Consider the following 23,413-nt stretch of genomic DNA (forward strand, 5'->3'; position numbering starts at 1 on the left):
TTCTCTGTAGCTTTTGGGCCTGTCCTGGAACTAGCTCTTATAGACCAGGCTGACCTCAAACTCACAAAGATCCACCTGCCTCTGCCTCCTGAGTGCTGGGATAAAGGCGTGTGCCACTGCCACCCGGCAACAGTGTTGTAATTAATACAGTCTATGTGTGATTATTTGGGTCTGGGTGGCAGGCACAATGTAATTGCAGTCTCCATTTACAAATGGCGCCCAACGTGGGGCCATTTTGTAGCTGTAATTTTACTATGTTAAAGTTAAAGCCTTCCTTTTGTTTTGTTTTGTTTTGTTTTTGTTTTTCGAGACAGGGTATCTCTGTAGCTTTGGAGCCTGTCCTGGAACTCCCTTTGTAGACCAGGCTGGCCTCGAACTTCCAGAGATCTGCCTGCCTCTACCTCCCAAGTGCTGGGATTAAAGGAGTGCGCCACCACCGCCCGGCTTAAAGCCTTCCTTTTTAATCAGACAGAAAAGGGGAGATAATGTGAGATGTCCTTCTGCATTTGTGCTGCCTTTATTGGTTGATGAATAAAGCTGTTTTGGCCACTGGCTTAACAGAGTAAAGTCAGGTGGGAAATCCAAACAGAGATATATAGAGAGACTAGGCAGAGCCAACGAGATGCCATGTAGCTACGGAAGGAGAAAGACGCCAAACCTTACCGGTAAACCACAGCCTCATGGCTACACACAGATGAACAGAAATTGGTTAATTTAAGATATAAGAGTTAGCTAGGAAAAAAAAAAAAAAAAAAAAAAAAGAGTTAGCTAGGAATATGCCTGAGCTGTTTCTGTCTACGCAGGGGCAGGAAGCTTGTTTTGAATCCAAGACCAGTCTAGACTACACAGTCCCATGCCAGCCTGTCTTGAAAACCACACGAACAGGGCCAAGGAGATGGCTCAGTGGGTAAAGGCACTTGCTGCCCACCTAAATTCAATCCCTGGAATCTACATAGTAGAAGCAAAGAACTGACTATTGCTGTTGTCCTCTGACCTTCGTAAGTGTGTTACAGGACACACACTCTCACAAACGCCAATAAATACTCTGTTTTGTTTTGAGAAAGTGTCTCACTCTGTAGCCCCACCTGGCTTGAAACTCAGACATCTGCCTACTTCTGAGATTCCAGAGCGCAGAGATTAAAGGCATGTGTCACCATGCCTGGCATAAATGTAATTTTAAAAATATTTTGAAAGGGCTGGAGATATGGCTCAGCTGTTAATGGCTAGATTATATATATTTACGTTTTAGATTACTTTAAGTGTATGAGTGGTGTTTTGCCTACATTATATAAGTGTACTATGTGTGTGTCTGGGGCCCAGAGACATCTGAAGAGAACACAAGAGTCCCTGGAACTAAAGTTACAAATCACTGTAAACCACTGTATGGGTGCTGAGAACTGAACTCAGGTCCTCTGTAAAGTGAGCAATGCTAAGAACCGCTGAACCAACTCTCTAGCCCTGTTAAAGTATTTTTTAAAAAATACATATATACAAAATCACTGATTATATGAAAAACTGAGGTGGGCGCAGAGAAACTAGTAGCCAGGCTATGAGAGCAGCACAGTGAGGGGTGATGGGCTGTGGAGAATCCCAGAGGACACCGAGACAAGTAGAGAGGTACCAAGGGAGCCCACAGTGGGCAGGAGTGAAGGGCAAAGTCTCATGGATGAAAAAAGATGTTCCCTTCACGTTCACACCGGCGGTTGGCTCTTACCTCCAAATCCATGTAGATTGCACTGATGGTCACCTTGGTACCTTGTCTGTAGATGGTCTTCTGGTCTTTTCTGAGCATCTGCTCAGTGGTCAGGCCTAGAAAATAGGAAATTAGGAGTCAGAGAGGGGATGTGGCCTAACACAATAAAGGGGAAGACGAAAATGGGAAAGTAGTTTCCCCTAGGGCCAATGAACAGGAGCAATAAGTGAAGATGTAAGTATAGAAGGGATCACTTGACTAATCAGGTCACAGGCTGGAGAGATGGCTCAGCAGTTAAGAGCACTATTTCCTCTTCCAGAGGGCCAGGGTTCAATTCCCAGCACCCACACGGCAGCTCAAAACTGAGTAACTGTAATTCCAGGGGATCTGATGCGCTTCTCTATCTTCTGAGGGCATCAGACATGTACATAGTACACAGACACAAATGCAGGCAAAACACCCATAAATTAAAAAATAAAAAAATTTAAAAGATGGTAACAATCAGGTCAGAAGAGTTGAATGGTCACCTTTAGAGTAAGGGACTTTGTAGAAGGGTCAAAGAAGAGGTGGTTTACTGGGTGTGGTGTGTACACTGTTATCCCAGGGCTATGGAGGAAAAGGCAGGGCAATCACGAGTTTGAGACGAGCCAGGTCTATATGTGAGTTTCAGGTTAGCTAGGGCTACACAGTGAGACCACCTCATTAAAACAAACACAACACCTCAAAAAAGCAAACGAAAAACCAGAACCAACACAACAGGCTTTACCTCTTCCCCAGCCTCCTCCTGTCCCCATCACTCTTTATTGATTGGTTTTGCTGGGGGTCACACCTGGGCCATTGTGCGTGCTGGGCGGGGCCTGCTCTTTGGCTACATCCTTGGCCCTGGTGTTTTCTTCCTTTCTGTCTTCTTTTAACTTCCTAAAAGTACGTGTCACACTTCTGCTTCCTTTTTTTGCTTTTCTTACACCAACAGGTAGATTATGGGAGTTCTTGGTTCTCTTTGTCCTTTGGACATACACTGAATTGCTTTCTTCTTTCTCCAGTCACACGGCTCCTGCTCTGATAGCTTACCCCCCATATATGTTATTTATGGCCTACATTCTCAGATTAGATGGGACTCTACAATTTTTATTCTTTGAGAATTTCATATAATACGTTGATTATAGTAACCCTCCCAGTATTCCCAGGCCCACCTGCCTTCCTGACCACCTACTTCCTTCTATCCCTTTTCCTATCCATCAAGTCCCATTTGGGCTATGCATATAGCTTTGGGACTAAATTTATTTATTTATTTGTGATTTTTCGAGACATAGTTTTCTGTGTGTAGCCCTGGCTGTCCTGAAACTCACTCTGTAAACCAGGCTGGCCTCGAACTCACAGAGATCCACCTGCCTCTGTCTCTTAAGTGCTGGGATTAAAGGTGTACACCTGCCACTTCTCAGCTAGTCTTGGATTTTTTTTTAAATCCCTTTTATTTTATTGTTTTTTCAAGACAGGGCTTTTCTATATAGCTTTCACTTTTTGAGATAGAGTCTCCTTACATAAACCATGCTGTCCCTTAACTCATTAAGTAGTGCAGGTTGCCCTGAACGTTCTGTCTTCCCACCTTGGCTTCACCAATGCTGGGAGTATAGCATGGGCTACCATCCCCAGCTCTTCATCCCCAGCTCTTCTCATCTCTTCCAAACTCAGGACAGAATGACCTAGCAGATGACTGATCGTTCATGGGCAGCCACGATGCCCCTTGCTTCTCTCTGGTGTACAGAGTAAACCATATTTTAACACTCTGACATCGCTCTGACACCTTTCCAGATGCTATGTTCAAAGCTTTCCACTGACTTCCTCATGTGGGAAATCCATCATACCCGAGACGTCAAACTTTGCCTTTTGCAGAGAATCAAAGATGTCCTTTCTCTGGGGAAGATCTGGGAAGAGGGCCTCCAGCTTTTCTACGTATTTGCTGTCCTTTGGGGTCGCCTTTCCAACTCTTGCATCCATGTTGACACAGTCCAGAATGATGGTACCTACGAAGGGATATGGAAGAACAGGGGTCCTGTGAGTGAGCCCTCCACCCAAAACCACTGGCACACACGTAATTCCAAACCCAACGGACACAATCTACAGAGTACAGCCGGGGCAAACCATGAGAACAAACGATACACTTGGACTGACCATATCCTAAGTGCGAACTCCCAAAGTGAAACACAGTGAAGAGCCTGGGAAGGTGGACAAGAAGCCTGAGCTTGCAGAGACGCTTGGCTGTGAAGAGCACTGGTTCCTCTGACAGAGAACCAACATGGCCGTTGACAACTGACACTCCAGGCTCAGGAGCTCTGAAGCCCTCTTCTGGCCTCCCTAGGCACCAGGCATGTACATTATGCAGATATATACGCAGACAAAACACACAAACATATAAAAGTAAATAAATAAAATAAAAAGAAGCCTGGGCATCCTGGGCCTTGTGGATTTCACAACCTCAGGGGACTCCAGCTCCTCAGTAAGCCAAATTCCATCACAGAATTTTTTTTTACATTTTTATTTATTCTTTGAAAATTTCATATTCTTTTCCCTTCCCCAGCTCTTGCTTCCACCTCCCTATCCACCCAACTGCATGTTCTTTCTCTCTCTCTCAAGTAAGCAGGTAGGGGCTGGAGAGATAGACGGCTCAGGGAAGAACACTGGCTGCTCTTCCAGAGGACTCAAGTTCAATTCCCAGCACCCATATGGCAGCTCACAATGACGACACTCTTCTGGTGTCTGAGGGTACCAGACATACATGTGATGCACAGACAAACATGCAGGCAAAACACACGTCCACGTGAAAAGTTAAAAAAAAATTTTTTTAAAGACAAAAATAGAAAAGCAAAACCCCAGGGTTTTTGTTGGCTAACTATTCCTAAGAATGGAGCCTGCCCTGAAGAGTGTTTGATAATACCTAAAGTCACTCCACAGAAAACAGATTCCCCTCTCTCAGTGGCTATGAATTCCAAATAGCTTCTTGACTACAGATGAAGCTTTGCGCCTCCTTCCGTCCGTGTTGGATTTTGTCTTCCACCACAGATATCGTGGCTATTACCACTGGAAGAGACGACTGCCTCGGATAATCTAATTAGTCTCAGCACATACACAACTGGTGGAAAAATGAGAGGGAAAAGGTGAGGAGAGCTGCTCAGACACAACCGCTTCCTGGTGGGACTGACAGCTGAGCCTGTTTCCTATTTTTCCGGCGAGTCCTCTTTTACTAGACAGAGCTGCCAGAGGGAACTGCCAAGGTCAGCTGCCCTGTGCTTCCTTTCTGCAGTCTCCAACACAAATCCCCAGGCAGTGAGAAAAATGCCCAACTACTGCGAGCGACCCCTCGCCCTTTGTGATGAGGGATGGCTTCGAGGGCACGGTTACAAGTAAGGCTACAAGCGGCTAGACTTTCACGTTCCCTGTGTGGGAAGGGAGCAAAGGAACCAATCAGGTCCTAACCCAAAACTGATCCCTTACCGTGCAGTAGGGAGGCAGCTTGTCTGTCCAAGATCTCTGGCGCCCCCTGGAGGATTCTCTCTGCCACCAGGGTAGCACAGGACCCCACCAGCTCAACTGAAACATGACAGGGAGGACAGTATTTCTGCTCAATTGGTCGATGGTCCAGCACCTCTGCTACCGCCTCTTCCAGAGCGGCGTCACTTCTGGGGAGGGCGGTGGTTAACAGAAAACAGGAAGAGAGAGAAACGTAAGAGCACTCCAGATGCCAGAACCAGTCTCCACCGCAAAGAAAAGTGTAGGCGCCTTAGGCAAACACATAGAGGTCACTTTTACCCCCGCCTCACTCTTCTCTACTCTCTTTAATGTGGTATCTGAAATGGCATTTACTTTTTGTTTTTTTCGAGACAGGGTTTCTCTATAGCTTTGGTGCCCGTCCCGGAACTAGCTCTTGTAGACCAGGCTGGCCTCGAACTCCCAAAGATCCGCCTGCCTCTGCCTCCCGAGTGAAATGGCATTTAAACAGCATGTAACAAACACTGTGAAGTGTCTGTTATGAATGTCCTTTAGGTTGCTGTTCCAATTGAGTGTCTACTCTGATACTCAACAGAGAACCTTCTTCTCTTGACAATCAAATACCACTGGGTCATCAGGTTAGGGCTTTACCCATCCATGCCTTCCTTCCCATCCCTGTGCCACACCCTCGGGAGCCCCTAGACTGTTTCAGCTCTTCAACAGGGCTCATTAAACCTTCAAACATTTCCTGAATGATCACTTACTTAAAAACAAAAACAAGACAACAATAAAAAACTTTATTCTGTTAGGATCTGGAATAATATAATCCACAAACTTTCTGCTATCTAAAAGTAAAGTCTACACTCTCAAAAGGCCCTACACGGCCTCCATGATCCGCCCCGCACACCTCGGTCGCATAAATTCACGGCTTACCTCTCCCACATTTAATGTCAGCTGCACAAAACAATTCCCAGTTCCCCAACTCAGTGTGCAATTTCATGCCTGCCTGGCTTTGCTTCCATAAATTCCTCTCAGCCACCTTCCCACCCCTGCAGGGGACAAACACCAAGTTCTCTTTGTAGACTAGGCTCAAGGGCCAACTCCTCTACAGACCAAGGCCCTCGGTTTCCCTCCAGTGCAATGAGATAAGTCCATGTCTAGTCCATCAAGTCCCAGCATCCTCAGCGTGACAGTTACCACTTCCCCCCAGCGTCCACTGCGATGATCTGCTTGCTTACTGCCCTCTTCCTGACGGAAAGATTCATGAAACTGGCCACCTTCATCCACTTCAGAAAAAGGTTTCACTGAATAAACTCACGGATGCCCTCAGAGACCCACCACTCCTTGCTATAACCACAGTGTGCTCGAGGGAAAACTATGCATTTTTAAGAATAGCAAATTTCATACTCATGTTGCTTTCTGGCAGCATTTTGTAGTCCTAAGTTAGAAGTGGAATTATTATGGATGTACACATTTGTTGAACAGACTGACTGATATTTCTAGAGTCTACTAGAACATAGTATTCCTGTGTTTCAAAACAGCAAAAGGTTCTGACATTAAAGGCAGATCTAAGGTATTTTGAATGATTAGTTTAAACTCACTAGGTATTTTTATTTCTTTATATCATAAACATCATATAACTAGAGAAATGACACTATTTTAATAGGTTTTTCATATTGGATATGATCCATTAATTATAGTTAGCTTCTGAGGCAGGTGGATTTCTGAGTTTGAGGCCAGACTGGAATACACAATGATTTCCAGGCCAGTCAATGTTGCACAAAACAAACAAACAAGCAAAAAATCACAGACAAAAACAGCAAAAATTAGCCTTTGAGACTTCAGAAGGCAAACCCCCTTCCTTCTGTGTCAGCCAAGAGTCTAAAATGCAGGATGAGCGCCCACTTACTTGACTCTGTCCCCACCACTCCGCCCTCTTACTTGACTCCGGCCCCACCACTCCGCCCTCTTACATGACTCCGGCCCCGCCACTCCGCCCACTAACTTGGCTCAGTCCCCGCCACTCCGCCCAGTTACTTGGCTCTGCCTCCGCCACTCCACCCACTTACTTGACTCCGCCTCCACCACTCCGCCCACTTACTTGGCTTAGTCCCCACCACTCCGCCCACTTACTTGGGTAAGACGTGATGGTCAACAAGGATGAGGGTGAGCTGGCCAGCCTGGTGCAGGGCGTGGAGGTCGATCTCATCCCTGAAAACCAGCGCAGACTCTGGAATCTGAACCTTCTGGAGGAAGAAGACATTGTCCCCGCGTAGAGGAAGCTCAGCACGGTTTATGTTTAACACCGGAATAAAGATCTCTCCTGCCCCCGCCGTCTAGTAAGGAATTGAAAAGAAGACATCAGAAGGTTTTGGGAACTGCAAGGAAGAGTAAGTATCAAGATTGGGCTTTGGGTTTACTCACTAACACACATATGTAAAAAACAGTCCAAAGCATACATGACCTGGGGTAACTTACCACCACACACTTATTAAATAAGTAAATGTTTAAAAATTTTTTTATTTGAGACAGGGTTTCTCTGTGTACCCTGGCTGTCCTCCTGGAATTCGCTCTGTAGACCAGGCTGGCCTCGAACTCACAGAGATCGCCTGCCTCTGCCTTCTAGAGCTGGGATTGAAGGCGTGAACTACTGCCGCCCAGCAACTGCTGCCTTTGAACCAATTACCAAATCTATAAAAATAAAAGGATGACTTTTTTTTTTTTTTAAACTGGAGATTCAAACCCAGAGCTTGACATTGGGAGCACACATTCCATGATTGAGCTGTACCCTGCTGTTCTGAGAGGATGGTTCTTGTCCTCCTCCTTAGCAATAGCACGGAAATCAACAAATTGACTTATGGGAAAGACCTGGGTATAGACTTCATGGTACAGGGAAGAGATTATCAGCCCTCCCTTAAGAGATGGCTCAGAGGTTAAGAGCACTGGCTGGTCTCCCAAAGGACCAGATTCCATTCCCAGCACCCACATGGCAGCTCACAACCATCTATACCTCCGGTTCCAGGGGACTGATGCCCTCTTATGGATTCTGAGAGCACCTGGCATACACATAGTGTATTGACATACACGCAGGCAAAACATCCATACACGCAGGCAAAACATCCATACACATAAAATAATAGTTTTTAATTGACCTGAACCGGCAGGGATGTAGCTCAGTTGATATAGTACTTATCCAGTGTGCAAGAGGCCTAGGAATTCCCAACACTGCATAAACAGTATGGCCTATGCCTGTAATCTCAGCACACAGGAGGTAGAGGCAGAATTAAAAATTCCATGTTAGCTGGGAGGTGGTGGTAAATGCCTTAAATCCTAGTGCTCGGTTGGCAGAGGCAGGTGGATCTTTGAGTTCAAGGCCAGCCTGGTCTATAAAGCAAGCTGGGGCAGCCAGGCTGTAACAGAAAAACCTCGTCTCTCCCAGCACTCGGGAGGCAGAGGCAGGAGGATCTCTGTGAGTTCGAGACCAGCCTGGTCTGCAGAGCTAGTTCCAAGACAGGCTCCAAAGCCACAGAGAAACCCTGTCTCGAAAAACAAACAAACAAAAAAACAAACAAACAAAAAAAAAAAAAACCTTGTCTCAAAAAAACAAAACAAGAGCCGGGCGGTGGTGGCGCACGCCTTTAATCCCAGCACTTGGGAGGCAGAGGCAGGTGGATCTCTGTGAGTTCGAGACCAGCCTGGTCTACAAGAGCTAGTTCTAGGACAGGCTCCAAAACCACAGAGAAACTCTGTCTCGAAAAACCAAAAAAAACAAAAAACAAAACAAATTCAGGTGCCTTGTGAGTTCAAGGTCAATGTGGAATAAATAAAAATCTGTCTCGGCTGGGAGGAGGCAGAAATCTTTAATAAATAAATAAATAAATAAATAAAATAAATAAATACCTGTCTCAAGAAAAAAAAAGCAAGCAAGTTAATCTGAGAAGACAACTACTAGATCATTGGGATCCATAAGGAACTCAGTAATAAGCTAAATGTAATTTTATGGTTTTGCAAACTCCTTGGTGTGGTTTGAATGAGAATTACTCATTCGCTCACATGTTTGAATGCTTAGTCATCAAGGAAGTGTTACTGCTTGGGAGGGATTAGGAGGTATGGCCTTACAGGAGGAAGTGTGTCACTGGGGGTGGGCTTTGAGGTTTCAGGGCCCAAGGCAGGTCCACTGGCTCTCTCTCTTCTAGCTGCCTGTGGATATGGGCGTAGAACTCAGCTCCTCTCCAGCACCGTGTCTATCTGCATGCTGCCTGCCATGGTGACAATGGACTAAACCTCTGAAACTGTAAGCCAGCTCCAATTAAATGCTTTATTTTATAAGAGTTCCTGGAGCATAGTGCCTCTTCACAGCAACAGAAAGACATTCCTCAAAACAGATTTATACATTCAGATACTAACACAGAACTCGACAAGGATCTTGATTTATCTTGTGCTGTGCACAGGTGCAGGTGTATGTGTACCTGCCTAAGCATGCAGAGAGGTCAGGGGACAATCTCAGGTGTCATTCCTAAGGCACCAGAATTGCCACCAGACAGGGTGACAATTCTCTCACTTGCCCAAAACTCAACAGGTAGGCTAAGCGGTGGCCACTGAGCCGCAGGGATTTGCCTGCCTGCGTCCTAGTGCTGGGATGCAGCAGTGCCGCCATGCCTGACCTGTTCCTGTGGCATCCAACTCAGGTCTCCACGCGTGCACAGCAAGACAGCAAGGCCTTTGCTGACGGAGCTACCCCAACCTCTCTCCAACTTTATTTTCTTTTTTATGGATTTATTTTATGTTGGTATCTGAACTGGGTGCTATATGCATACACATGTGTGCTTGGTGCCTGTGAAGGTCAGAAGAGGGCACTGGATCCCCTAGAACTGGAGTTATAAATGGTTGGGACCATATAGGTGCTGGAGAACTGAACTCTGCTCCTCCCAGCCATGTCTCCAGTCCTTTTCTTTTCCTTTCTTTTTTTTTTTTTAATGAAATAGGCTAGTCCTTATCCTCTTTTCTCCAAAGCCTTACAGATATGGGTCATCATACCTAGCTGAGGCTTAACTTCAATTTAGCCAATGCTAAAATTCTTTTTTTTTTTTGGTTTTTCGAGACAGGGTTTCTCTGTAGCTTTGGTGCCTGTCCTGGAACTAGCTCTTGTAGACCAGGCTGGCCTCGAACTCACAGAGATCCGCCTGCCTCTGCCTCCCAAGTGCTGGGATTAAAGGCATGCGCCACCACCGCCCGGCCAATGCTAAAATTCTTTATTTTATTTATTTATTTATTTATTTTTTGAGACAGGGTTTCTCTGTGTAACAGTCCTGGCTGTCCTGTAATTCACTCTGTAGACTGGGCTGGCCTCGAACTCACAGAGATCCACCTACCTCTGCCTGCGCATTGGGATTAAAGGTGTGCGCCACCACTGCCCAGCACTAACGCTAAACAGTAATAAATGGTAGAGCCGGGTCTTGAACCCAGATCTTTTCACTCTAAGGAACTGTTTCTCGGTACTCACCTTTGTTAGGTAAAAGGCCAGGGTGAGAGCAGACACCATGGAGTCTAAGTCACAGGCTTCATTGCCCAGCACAACATGTAGAGGCCTGGACTCCTGGAGGGGAAAGAGGAATTCATAAAACCGTGTGTTTTCCCGTTACCTCCCACTCATGTGGGGCCTCACGGACATCTTCTCACCGACCTTCAGGACACGGTACTGCCATGGGAACAGCAGAGAGGGCCCTCGTGGCTTGGCTAGTCTTTATGCAGTTATACACATCCAGTTGACAGAAAGACGCTTGTTCCCCTCCGCCAACCTTGCCCCTGCGCGTTAACTCTCAGAAAACTCAACAATTACCTGTTTGCTTACGCTTCTTTGGGCTCTCACTGTAGTCAGAGACAGAATGTTCTGGTAATGGACAGTTATGCCATGCCCTCAAGGATATCAGGGCTGGTGTGCTTCTCGTTGCCCCCATTTCAAAATAAAATAATAACTTTTACGTTTCTACGCTAAAGAAATAAGCAAAGAGGCTCTGGATATAAAGGCGAAAATAAAATCTAGAGTCGGCAAGAGGTTCGGTGTTTGCTTGGTGACCTGAGTTGGGCTCCGGGAACCCACATGGTGGGAGGAGAAAACCAGCACTGGAAAGTTGTTCTCCAAATGCCACACCATGTGGTCCAGGGAACGGAACTTACAGGCTGGAGACAAGCACCGTCAGCCGCTGAGCTGCCTCGCCAGCCCCTCATCACTCCGTACGCTGACTACAGAAGTAAAGGCAGAACCCACAGTAAAGGGGCTGCTGCTGCTGGACAGGCTCTGGATTTTTGTTTTGGTGCCTGGCTTGAACACCTACTTATTTAAATGAATTTGGGTGTGCACGCAAGTGTGTATGTCTGACTTGTGACACACACAAGACAGAGTGCCATGCACAGGTCAGAGGGCAACCTCAGATGTTGGTCTTCTCCTTCCTCCTCTTTTGAGGGAGGGTCTCTTGCTCACTACTGCAGGTCCACACATTTCCAGGGGTTCTCCTGTCCCTGATACCCATCTGGCTTTGCTGTAAGTGCATTAAGATGACAGACTCATGATGTGGCATCGGGCTTTACAGTTCTAGGATCTGAACTTCTGCCCTCACACTCTCATTCACACTTTATTCATTCAGCCATTGTTCTGGCGCGTTTTATGTCAATTTGACACAAACTACAGTCATTGAAGAGAAGGGAGCCTCGACTAACTTGGTTGGCTATTGATATAGGAGGGCCCAGCCCATTGTGGGTGGTGCCATCTCTGGGTTGGTAGTCCTGGGTTCTATAAGGAAGCAGACTAAGCAAGCCATGAGGAGCTAACCAGTAAGTGACACCACTCCATGGCCTCTGCGTTAGCTCCTGACGCCAGGATCCTGCCCTGCTAGAATTCCTGCCCTGACCTCCTTCAGTGAGGAACAGTGATGTGGAAGCATGAGCTAAATAAACCCTTTCCTCCCCAAATTGCTTTGGTCATGGTGCTTCTTTTTTCTTTTTCTTCTTGGTTTTTCGAGACAGGGTTTCTCTGTAGCTTTGGAGCCTGTCCTGGAACTAGCTCTTGTAGACCAGGCTGGCCTCGAACTCACAGAGATCCACCTGCCTCTGCCTCCCGAGTGCTGGTCCCGGTGTTTCATCACAGCAATAGTAATGCTAACTAGATAGTCATCTCCTCAGCCAGGAACTTTTGTGTTTTGTTTTGAGACAGGGTCTCACTATGGAGCCCTAGCTGGACTTGAACTCATGCTCTCCCAGTGCTGGGGTTAAAGGTATGTGCCTCCATGTGTGGCATGGAACTTTGAAAAGTCCATCTGCTAGCCAGGTGGTGTTGGTGCACACCTTTAATCCCAGCACTCAGGAGGCAGAGGCAGGTGGATCTCTGTGAGTTCGAGGCCAGCCTGGTTTACAGAGTGAGTTCCAGGACAGCCAGAGCTGTTACAGAGAGAAACCCTGACTTGAGGGAAAAAAGAAAGAAAGAAAGAAAGAAAGAAAGAAAGAAAGAAAGAAAGAAAGAAAGAAAGAAAGAAAGAAAGAAAGAAAGAAAGAAAGAGACAAGTCCAGGTGCTGACAGTGCAGACAGAGAGAGAACCGATAACATTAACCTTGTTCCCATTAATCTCCCGAGCTTTCAGAATCGTCAAACACATTTAGACGACAGTATCTACAATAGCAGACTGGCTGGTTTTGTTTTTATTTAAACATTTGAGGGTGTCATGCATTATTCTAATACTTTTACACCAATTAACTGATCATTTAGTCTCTATAACAGCCAAAGGGGGCGTGCACACACTTCAAGCATCATCAAGCTGGGTGTAATGGCGCATACTTGTACTCTCAGCACTTGGGAGATAGAGGCAGGAAAACCGGGAGTTTGGTCCAGCCTTAGTTAAATAGCAAGTTTCAGCCAGTCCAGGCTATGAGTCCCTGTCTATAAAGAAAAGAATTATTATAACCTGATATTTGGGTGCTGGGGAACTACACACACCGGACCAGCACCCTGCTACTGAGCTACGTATACATATATATATATATATATATACATATATATATATATATATATATATATATATATATATATATATATATATCTTACTGTTGAGATAGGGTTTTCTAAATAATCCAAACAGTTCTCAACATTTTGATTTTTCATCTTCCCACTTCAACCTTCCTAGCCTTGGGGTTACAGGCATATACCACTGTGCCCAGTTTATGTGTTGTTGGAAATTGAACCCTGGACTGTGCATTCTAGGTAAGATCTCTATCAACTGAGCCACACCTTCTGGTTTAAGCTATCTTATTTTTAAAACGGTAGGGTGGTGGGCTGGGCATGGTGGCACCTGCCTTCCACCCCAGCACTCGGGAGGCCTGTGAGTTTGGGAACAGCCTGGTCTACACTGCAAGTTCCAGGTCAGCCAGGGCTCACAGTGAGACCCTGTCTCAGAAAACATATCAGCACCTTCATTCTCTCTATTCTGTGTGCTCATGGAGCACAGCCGGCGACTCCTTCTCCCGCGTGGAGTCCAGGCGCCAAATCAGGTCATCAGGCTTGACTGAGATCAAACACGGCCTACCAGGCACCGATAACTGGAGCAGGGGAAGCCTTTGCTGTGGGGCTGTCCAGCCCCGTAGAGAACTTTGACAGCATCTCTGGCCTCCACCCAGGAGGCACAGATAGCAGTGCAGTCATGGCAATCAAAGCCTGGCTCCACACTTGATAATCTGCCCCAGCCGAGGACTACTAGGTTCCAAGTAGGAGCCACAAGGTCGAAAGCCACCGTGCTTCTTGTCAGGAAGTGTGCTAGGCAGAATTTAGTAAACTAGCAAAGGGGTTTGGAAGACTCGGACATAGCAAGAGGCAGTTATCAAGTACTGCGAGCATTTGTAATTAATATGAAACTTCTGGTTTCCATCCGAGAGCGGCTGCACTACAGGAAAGCTCCACCTACGCCAAGGTTCAGTTCCCAGCACCACAGAACCAAAGCAGCAGCCTCTTTCGTAGCTGCGCATGAGGGCTGGAGAGAAGGCTCCGTCCTACGAGCATTGGCTACTCTTAGGGAAAATTGGGGGAACCTACAATGACCCTGCTTAGATATGCAGCAACCCTCCTCCCTCTACCAAACAGGTCAGACTAGGCAGATACTCGGCCATAGACAACTTTGTTCTTTTTTAAGATTTATTTATTTTACATGTATGGGGGTTTTGCCTGACTATGTACATGAACCTTGTGTGTGCCTGGTGCCTGCAGAGACCTTAGGAGGCCACCGGAACCTCTGCAAGTGAAGTGAGATGGTTGTGAGCCGCCAGGTGGGCACTGAGAGCCAAACCCAAGTCCTCTACAGGAGTAGCCAACGGTCATAAGACAGAGCCTTAATTACAAATGCTCGGTCGAGAGTTCAGGTTTGTTACTACCTACCTCTGACATTTAAATTAAATTAGATATTTTTTATCTAATCTGTGTCACATGACTCATGGCTTAACTCATTTTCTACACGTCCTGCTTCCTCAGCGGCTGGCTGGTGTCTCCTGACTCCACCCTTCTTTACCCCAGTATCCTGTTTGATTGCCCCCCTAACTTTACCCTGCCATACTATAGTATAGGCCAATCAGCTTCTTCATTAACCAATGAGAGTGCTACATCTTCAGTGTCCAGAGGGTTACTCCACGGCACCTCAGGATTCGTGCATGCCAGATGAGCGCTCTAGCGCTGAGCTGTAAGCTATATTTCCAACCCACATACAGGCTTCTTTTTGCAATCCACTCTCTTCCCCATTTCTTATTTGTACCACAAGAGAAACAAAAAGCAGGGCTTGTCAGGCCTTTGGGGCAAACATATAGGATGTTTGCTCTCAAGGTCTGGCATGCCCATTTCTGTAGGCCTACTTCAAGGGTACGGAACCCTTGGGCCAGAGAAATGCCTTAATAAGTGAAGGCCCTTGCGGCCAAGTGCAAAACCCTGAGTTCAATCTCCAGGTCTCATATGGTAGAAGGAGAACTTGTCCTCTGACCTTTCTATGTGTGCCATGGCACACATACACAAAATAAATTAATTACTTTTTTGGAAGTATGAACCCCTTGTCAGGTGTGGTTATTTATACCTGTGATCCCAGGAAGCTGAGACCAGCCTGGATTACAGGGAGTTAGAGGCCTGCCTAAACTGCATAGCAAAACCCTGCTTCAGGAAACAAACCATGAGCTGACGTAGTGGTGCACACCTGTGACCTTACTCCACTTGGAATGGGGACGGGGGTGGAGTGGGGTGGAGGAGTGGGGGGGGTACGAGGGTATGGGGAGGGGGGACCAGTAGTGGTGCATGCCTGCAACCTCACTCTACTAAGGATGGGGGGGGAGTACAGGGGTCCGAGGGTACGGAGATGGGGGGACCAGCAGTTGTGCACACCTGCAACCTCACTCCACTTGGGATGGGGACGGGGGACCAGAAGTCTCGCTTGTGTTGTGAGCTTGAGGCCAGCCTGTGCTATGTGAGCCAAAGGAACAATCAAACAACAACAAAACACATCAGGAATAGAGATGCAGCTCAGGTAACAGAGTGCTTGCCCTGGTGAAAGAAGTCCTTATCCAATAACCCAACACTGTGTGAGCCGGGGTGGCAGCACCTGCCTGTCCTCCCAGGTAAGAGCCGTGGAAGAGGGTGAGAAGTCCAGCTACAAAGCAAGTTCAAGGCCAATTGAGGCTCCAGGAGACGCAGTCAAAGGAAAAATAAAAGAGCTGGGAGTAGGGGCTGGAGAGATGGCTCAGCGGTTAAGAGCACTGACTGCTCTTCCAGAGGACCCAGGTTCAATTCCCAGCACCCACATGGCAGCTCACAACTGTCTGAAGGTCCAGTTCCAGGGTATCTGACACCTTCATACCAACGCACATAAAATAAAGTTAACTAAATAAACTATTTAAAAAAAAAAAAAGCCGGGCGATGGTGGCGTACGCCTTTAATCCCAGCACTCGGGAGGCAGAGGCAGGCGGATCTCTGTGAGTTCGAGACCAGCCTGGTCTACAGAGCTAGTTCCAGGACAGGCTCCAAAGCCACAGAGAAACCCTGTTTTGAAAAACCAAAGAGCTGGGAGTAGTGAGACTCGCCTTTAATCCCAGCTCTCGGGAGGCAGAGGCAGGCGAGTCTGAGGCCAACCTAGTCTACACAGTTGGTGCAGGAGAATTGCCTGGCCCCCTCATGTTACACACAGTGACCTGTAGCCTGGGCTACAGTGAGACCCTGTTTTGAAGGGGGAAAAAAAAAGACAAAAAGCAGGAGTGTAAGATGATGAATGTATGAATGACAGCTATGCCAACCAGCCTGACTGGATGGCCGCGCACTGCGTTTGTGTACAATGTGGGCCCAGTCATATCAAAAGCACCACGGAAGGGCTGGGCTTTCACAACTTTTTCTTTTTTAAATTATTTTTGGAGATTTGTTTTTATTTTTTGTGTTTGGGTATTTTGCTTGCATGTTTGTCTGTGTAACATATGTATGCACTGCCCACAGAGACCAAAGAGTATCTCTCTGAACTGCAGCTACAGACCACTGTTAGCCACCAAATGAGGCTGGTAACTGAACCAGGGGCCTCTGGAAGAACAGCTGGGATTATCAACCCTGACCCATCGCTCTGGCCCCAACTTTCTTTTTTTTTTTTATGGTTTATTTAACTTTTATTTTATGTGCATTGGTGTGAAGGTGTCAGATCCCCTGGAACTGGATTTTCAGACAGTTGTGAGCTGCCATGTGGGTGCTGGGAATTGAACCCGGGTCCTTGAGAAGAGCAGTCAGTGCTCTTAACCGCTGAGCCATCTCTCCAGCCCCCCCAACTTTCTTTTTTAAAGTTTTTTTTTTGTTGTTTGTTTGTTTTTTTTTTTTTTTTGGTTTTCCGAGACAGGGTTTCTCTGTGGCTTTGGAGCCTGTCCTGGAACTAGCTCTGTAGACCAGGCTGGTCTCGAACTCACAGAGATCCGCCTGCCTCTGCCTCCCAAGTGCTGGGATTAAAGGCGTGCGCCACCATCGCCCGGCTAAAGTTTTGTTTTGAGTCATCCGGCCTCAGCCTCTCTAAAGCTGGGATTCTACACACAGACCACCATGACATGGCACACTAGACTTTTCCAAAGCAGTAAGATAACTCTATACCCAAGACCCCAGCCGTATGACATATAATCTCCTTTGACTTCTGAGCCAAGAAAAGGCCCCTCTGTCTGTAGGTACCGAGAATCACCCTCACGGCTGTGGACCAAAGAGACAGGAAAACTCTAGCGCCAAGTGGCTCAGAGCCGTCTGACTCACCGCAGCTCGAAGGGGTTGTAAACGTGAAAGGCCACGCGCCCCACCCGGAGGGAAGGGTAAGAGGTGAGGGGAAAGGTTGAGGAAGGAGCTCTAGGAACTGGAACAAGGCAGCTGCCGAACCACAGCCAGTCAGGTGCCCAGCACGGAAGGAAGGTAAAGAAAAGCAGAAGGAAGGGACCAGAGCCACAGTGTGAGGAAGGAGAAATGGATGCCGTCGAGCTCCGGGGCTCAGTCAAAGCCAGAAGCAGGCAGCAGGAATGCTCCGCCAGGCAGATCCCCACCCCCACCCCCCGGACCTGAGGTGCAGTGACAAAAGATCTGCAGCCTTTGCTCCTTTTCCCCCGCCCTCCCACCCCTCGCGACCCAGGACTGCCTGGACTATGTGCCCACCAAGCCACGATGTGTGTGTGCCCTGCGAGGCCCTCTTGGCTCCATTCTGTCTCTGGATGCAGCAGAACACCTCTTGGATAATCACAGACTACTTCAGTTGAAACCTGCTTCTTACTCGATATGGGGTCCTATGTAAAAATAAGGGCAGGGCTGGAAGATGGCCAGTGGGCAAAGGCTGCCAATCACGACAACGGGAGTTCAATGCCCAGAGACAACACGGTGGAAAGAGTTTGAAGTTTTTTGTTTGTTTTTTGAGACAGGGTTTCTCTGTAGCTTTGGAGCCTGTGCTGGAACTAGCTCTTGTAGACCAGGTTGGCCTCGAACTCACAGAGATCCGCCTGCCTCTGCCTCCCAAGTGCTGGGATTAAAGGCGTGCGCCACCACCGCCCAGTGTATACATATAATTAAAAATAGGTTTTGTTTTTGTTTTTTTTCCAAGACAGGGTTTCTCTGTTTAGCACTGGCTGTCCTGGAACCCAATCTATAGACCAGGCTGGCTTTGAACTCAGGGATCACCTGCCTCTGCCTCCAAGTGCTGGGACCAAAGGCGTGTGCCATCACTACCTGGCTTCAGCTAATTTTTTATTTTTTATAACGAGGATAAACTGGGCATGTTGGCACACACCTTTAGCCCCAGTTCTTTGGACTGAGGCAGGACTGCAGCAACTCTGAGGCCAACCTGAGCCACACAATGAGTCCAGGTCAGTCTGGACTTCGAGTGAGACTGCAGAACAGCAGAGGGGGTCACGCTGTGCCTTGATTCCTGCCACTGTATGTATTAAGTGAGATATCCCCTAAGAGCCTCCTCTGTAAGCGAAGCGCCCCTTCTTTCTCTGCTCCTCCCTGCTCAAGCTGGCGCACCTTTTAAAAAGCCCCTTCCGGGCGTTGGTGGCGCATGCCTTTAATCCCAGCACTCGGGAGGCAGAGGCAGGCTAATCTCTGTGAGTTGAGTTCAAGTCCAGCCTGGTCTACAAGAGCTAGTTCCAGGACAGGCTCCAAAACCACAGAGAAACCCTGTCTCGAAAAACCAAAAAAAAAAAAAAAAAGCCCCTTCCCCTGTGAAGCCCTCCTTAGTGATGCCCCCCAGCTCCCTGCAGCTGCAGTGCTCTGCAAAGATGATACCGAAGGGGCTCGACGCCGTCGCATGAATGTGTAGCCTTAATTCATAACACAGCTTAGGTCCCAACTGGGAGATCCCCGAGAGTGAAGAGGGCACTCGTAATGAAAATGAAGACCCCTGGGTGCACGGCTGCCCCCAACTCAGACGGCTCTGTCCTCTTCAATTAGGAAAAGCATGAAACTGTCACCTCCAACCCACCCCTCCACCAGCTGAATACACGGGCCAAACAGTGTCTGTTTCCTAACTGGAGGAAGAGTTCAGGAGATCACAGCTAAACTTAGCAGCATGAGAAACCCGAGCTGCCAGTGGAAGAAACAGAATCTGAGAGCCACAGGAAACACACTTTTTTTTTTTTTTAAAGACGGAATCTAGCTATGTTGAGCTGGCTGGCCTTGAACTCACAGAGGCCCGCTTGCCTCTGTCTGGGATCAAAGGCATGTGCTGCCTAACCTACCTACTTTCCCGGCTGACCTAGCGTTCACTATGTAGGCCAAGCTGGTAATCTGGTGATTCTGTGATTCTGCTGCTTCTGCCTCCCAAGTGCTGGGACTGTAGCATGTGCCACCATGCCCAGTTGTCTTGACATGGTCTCTGTGTAGCCCTGACTGTCCTAGAATTCGATATGCTGCAGACCAGGCTGGTCTTGAATTCAGAGAGATTCCTCTAGCTGGTCCTAAAAGTGTGAGCCACCACATCCAGCCAAAAAACTTTCAGAAAAAAAGAAAGGGGTGGATTATGGCTCGTTGGGTAAAGGTGTATGCTGTCCAGCCTGGCAACTTGAGTTCAATCACTAGGACCCATATGGTGGGACATTAACCCCTGAAAACTGTCCTCTGACCGCCAAGTGTGCACTGTGGTATGGGAGTGTGTGTACACTCAATAAATTAGTGTAAGGCTAGAGAGATCCTCAATGGTTAAGAGCACACTTGCTCTTACAGAGGACCCAAGTTCGGTTCCCAGCACCTACATAAGTGACTCACAACCATCCCTAACATCCCTTCCAGGAGACCTGGCATCCTCTTCGACCTCTGAGGGATTACTCATCCACATAAAATAAAATAAATGAATCTAAAAACATTTTTCTTTCTTTAAGAAAAGGAAGAAGAGGAGGAGGAAGAAGAAAAGACCCATTAGTTAAAACAACACATCCTGATGGACTTGTTTTCTGCCCTGGATGGCAGGCAGGAGGAGGCTTTAGGGCTAAACCCTCTTCCCCAAAGGGTGGTGGTGGTACACGCCTTTAATCCCAGCAATTAGGGAGGCAGAGGCAGGTGCATCTCTGTGGATTCCAGGCCAGCCTGGTCTACAGAGCTAGTTCTAGGACAGCTAAGATAATACAAAGAACCTTGTTTCAAAAACAAACCAACGAAGGAAGGAAGGAAAGACAGACAGAGCACTTCACCCCTGAAGCTAGATATGTTCTGACAGCTAGCTCGCCCCCCATCCTCCTTACCCCAAGAAAATGAGAGGACTCTGATAAAGGACAAGCAGCCACTCCTGACTGCAGCCTCAGGCCCGAGAAGTGTACCTCTGTTCCTAGCTCTGCCTGAGATGGAGCCCCACCCCAAAGAAAGAATTCTTCCCACTGGAAGGGCAAGAGGAGTCTGTCCTAGGAATAGGAGCCCATTCAAAACAAAACAAAACAAAACAAAAACCGGCCTTTCTCCCTCTTCCCCTTTCCTATTTTTGTTTTCCAAGACAAGGTCTCACTATATAGCTTTTGTTGTCTCAAAACTCTCCCTGCAGATCCGGCAGGCCTCAGACTCCCAGAGATCCGCCTGTCTGTGCCTCCCAAGGGATGAGATTAACGGTGTGTGCCACTACACCCAGCTTCTTTATGATTTTTTTTTTTTTAAACACAGCCCAGGCTGGACTGGAGCTTGCTCTGTAATTCAGGCTAGCCCTTAACGTGGTATCTTTTCACCTCAATCTTAGCTACCATGCCCAGCTACGCAGATTTCTTTAAAGTGGACTATGCTATTATCATTGTGGCAGAGGCCGCAGAAAAGTTTTCTGGTGTCACATCCTAAAAATATGGTGTTGCAGGAGAACTGGCCGCATTATCAGCTGTCTCTGGCCTGTGCACGAGCCAAGTATTCACAACGCCCACAGAAGTCAATGTGTGTCTGTCTGAATCTGGTCTCTCTTTACACAGGCAGATGTGAGGGTGACCTGGCCGAGACATCCATCATCCCACTGGTCACCAGGACCCACGCTGCTAGGCCAGGGTCCAGCTTCCTCCTCTCCATCCCACATACAGCCCTCCTGAAGATGCCCTCAGAGAGAACAGCCCTCTCTATCAGACTGCTCTTTGGCAAGGGTGTGCACGTAGCTGCATTCCTATGCTTGACCCTCCAAACAAACTCTTGTTTGTCTGACACACAGTCTCTCTGTGTAGCCCTTAACGTCCTGGAACTTGCACACAGACCAGGCTGGGATTAGGATCTCTTTATACAAGAAACATTAACAGAGACTGGAGATAGCTCAGCAGTCCCTAGCACCTACATGGAGTGGTTCACAACGGCTTGAAATTCCAGCTCCAGGGGATTTAATAATACCCTCTTCTGAACTCCAAGGGTGCATGTGGCAGATAATCATAGCTATATACACACACACGCGCATAAATTCCTTTTAAAGAAGGAAACATTAACAGATTCTGGGGGAACTGGGTGGACAGGAATGAAAAAAAAAGGCCTTTATCTTTTTCACTTCATATCTGTTTTATGTGTCAATGTCTTCCTTATGTAATATTTCTATAATTAAACAGAATCAAGATTACTGGTAACCCTCAGCATATACTGTCACAATCCTATAAGCTAATATTCTTAGGGTCTCACGTTCAGCTCACCCCCACCCTAGTGAGGCTGTGTGCTGAGAGGGTTCTAAGGCTCAGTCACCTTCAGGAGGAAGCACACAGGTTCACAAAGGAGCTAGAGTCAGCCCCTTGGAGGAAGAGTACAGAAAAGGACTGGGATAGTGTGGGACTGGAGAAGTCAAATCTACTGCCAAAATTTTTTTAATAATGTAGATGAGCTGCTATCTGGGGCGGGTGTTGGGGGAGTAAGGAGAGTTGTGGTGGTTTGAAAGAAATGGACCCTAGAGGGAGTGGCACTATTAGGAGGTGTGGCTTTGTCGGAGGAAGTGTGTCACTGTGAGGGCAGACTTTGAGGTCTCTTATGCTCAAGCTACTCCCAGGGTCACAGGCCACTTCCTGTCGCCGGCAAGAACTAGAAGTCTCAGCTCCTTCTCCAGTGCCATGTCTGCCTGCATGCCGCCATGGCCTACCATACCGGACCCATGAACTGTGAGTCACCACAATAGAATGTTTTCATTTTCCAAAGTTGCCATGATCATGGTGTCTCTTCACAACACTAGAAACCCTAACCAAAACAAGGGTAAACGCTGGTAAGAAGATTCGTGCTTTGGGTAAGGTTTCAGGTCCAAGGGCTTTTCACTAACTGGTGAGAAAGAGAACACGATGCTGGAAAATCTCCAACAGGACAGCACTTAGCATGGTGTCATAAACACTCTGCATTAGTGTTTGGGGACACCGCAGTTAACAGTGCTTGTTCTCCACAGTACAGAAATTTTGTTCCCAAGACCCAAGTGAGACGGCTCACAACTGCATAGCTCCAGATTCAGGGGATCCAACATTCTCTTCTGGCTTCCTTGGATGCATGCATGCATGTGCACAGACATACACTGAGACACATATACACGCATGTGCACGTGCGCGCACACACACATACATACATACACAAATAAATAAGCATTTAGGAACTGAAAGGATGGCTTGTTAGTTAAAAGGGTTTACTGCTTTTGCAAAGGACCGAGTTCCATTTCTAACACCCATATTGGCTTTTTCACAACCTCCTGTAATTCCAGCCCCAGGGGGAATCTGAGACCTCTAATCTCCAAAGGCACCTACACTGACATGCACACACACAAGTAATTAAAAAGAAAACTTGCTAGGCAGTGGTGACACATGCCTTTAATCCCAGCACTCAGGGAGGCAGAGGCAGGTGAATCTCTGTGAGCTCAAGGCCAGCCTGGTCTACAGAGTGACTGACTTCCAGGACAACCAGAGCTACACATAGAAACCTTGTCTTGAAAAACCAAAACCAAATAAATAAAATAAATAAAAAAAGTAAGTAAATGTTTTCCAAAATCTTCAAAAGTAATTCTTTAAACAAACAAACAAACAAAAAACTTTCAGGGCTGGAGAGATGGCTCAGTAGTAAAGAGAACCTGCTGTTCTTTCAAAGGTCCTGAGTTCAATTCCCAGCAATCACACAGTAGCTCACAACCATGTGGGTTCTGATGCCCTCTTGCACTTGGAAGGCTGAGACAAAAAGACCAAGAGTCCCAGAGCAGTCTCAGCTGTCGAGCAAGATTCTGTCTCAAAAAACAAGAGCCAGCAATGAAGGGGAACAAATGAGAA

At 47.3% G+C, this 23,413-nt stretch overlaps 1 protein-coding gene across 3 annotated transcripts in view; it reads right to left on the reverse strand.

The window, feature by feature from the left end:
- Prune1 (prune exopolyphosphatase 1) overlaps positions 1–23,413 on the reverse strand; it is a 36,287-nt gene that overhangs the window by 10,235 nt on the left and 2,639 nt on the right. For 2 of the 3 annotated variants that reach the window (XM_057792963.1, XM_057792964.1), the window contains exons 2-6: positions 10,683–10,775; positions 7,313–7,515; positions 5,186–5,370; positions 3,559–3,717; positions 1,715–1,809 (exon numbers count right to left, since the gene is read on the reverse strand). In XM_057792963.1, the coding sequence (XP_057648946.1) occupies positions 1,715–1,809; positions 3,559–3,717; positions 5,186–5,370; positions 7,313–7,515; positions 10,683–10,775 (735 nt within the window). Of the gene's footprint in view, positions 1–1,714; positions 1,810–3,558; positions 3,718–5,185; positions 5,371–7,312; positions 7,516–10,682; positions 10,776–23,413 lie in introns of those variants that run through there. The other variant, XM_057792965.1, reaches the window with a different exon arrangement.

The sequence above is a fragment of the Chionomys nivalis genome, chromosome 18, assembly GCF_950005125.1.
Source record: "Chionomys nivalis chromosome 18, mChiNiv1.1, whole genome shotgun sequence".
Lineage (NCBI taxonomy): Eukaryota > Metazoa > Chordata > Mammalia > Rodentia > Cricetidae > Chionomys > Chionomys nivalis.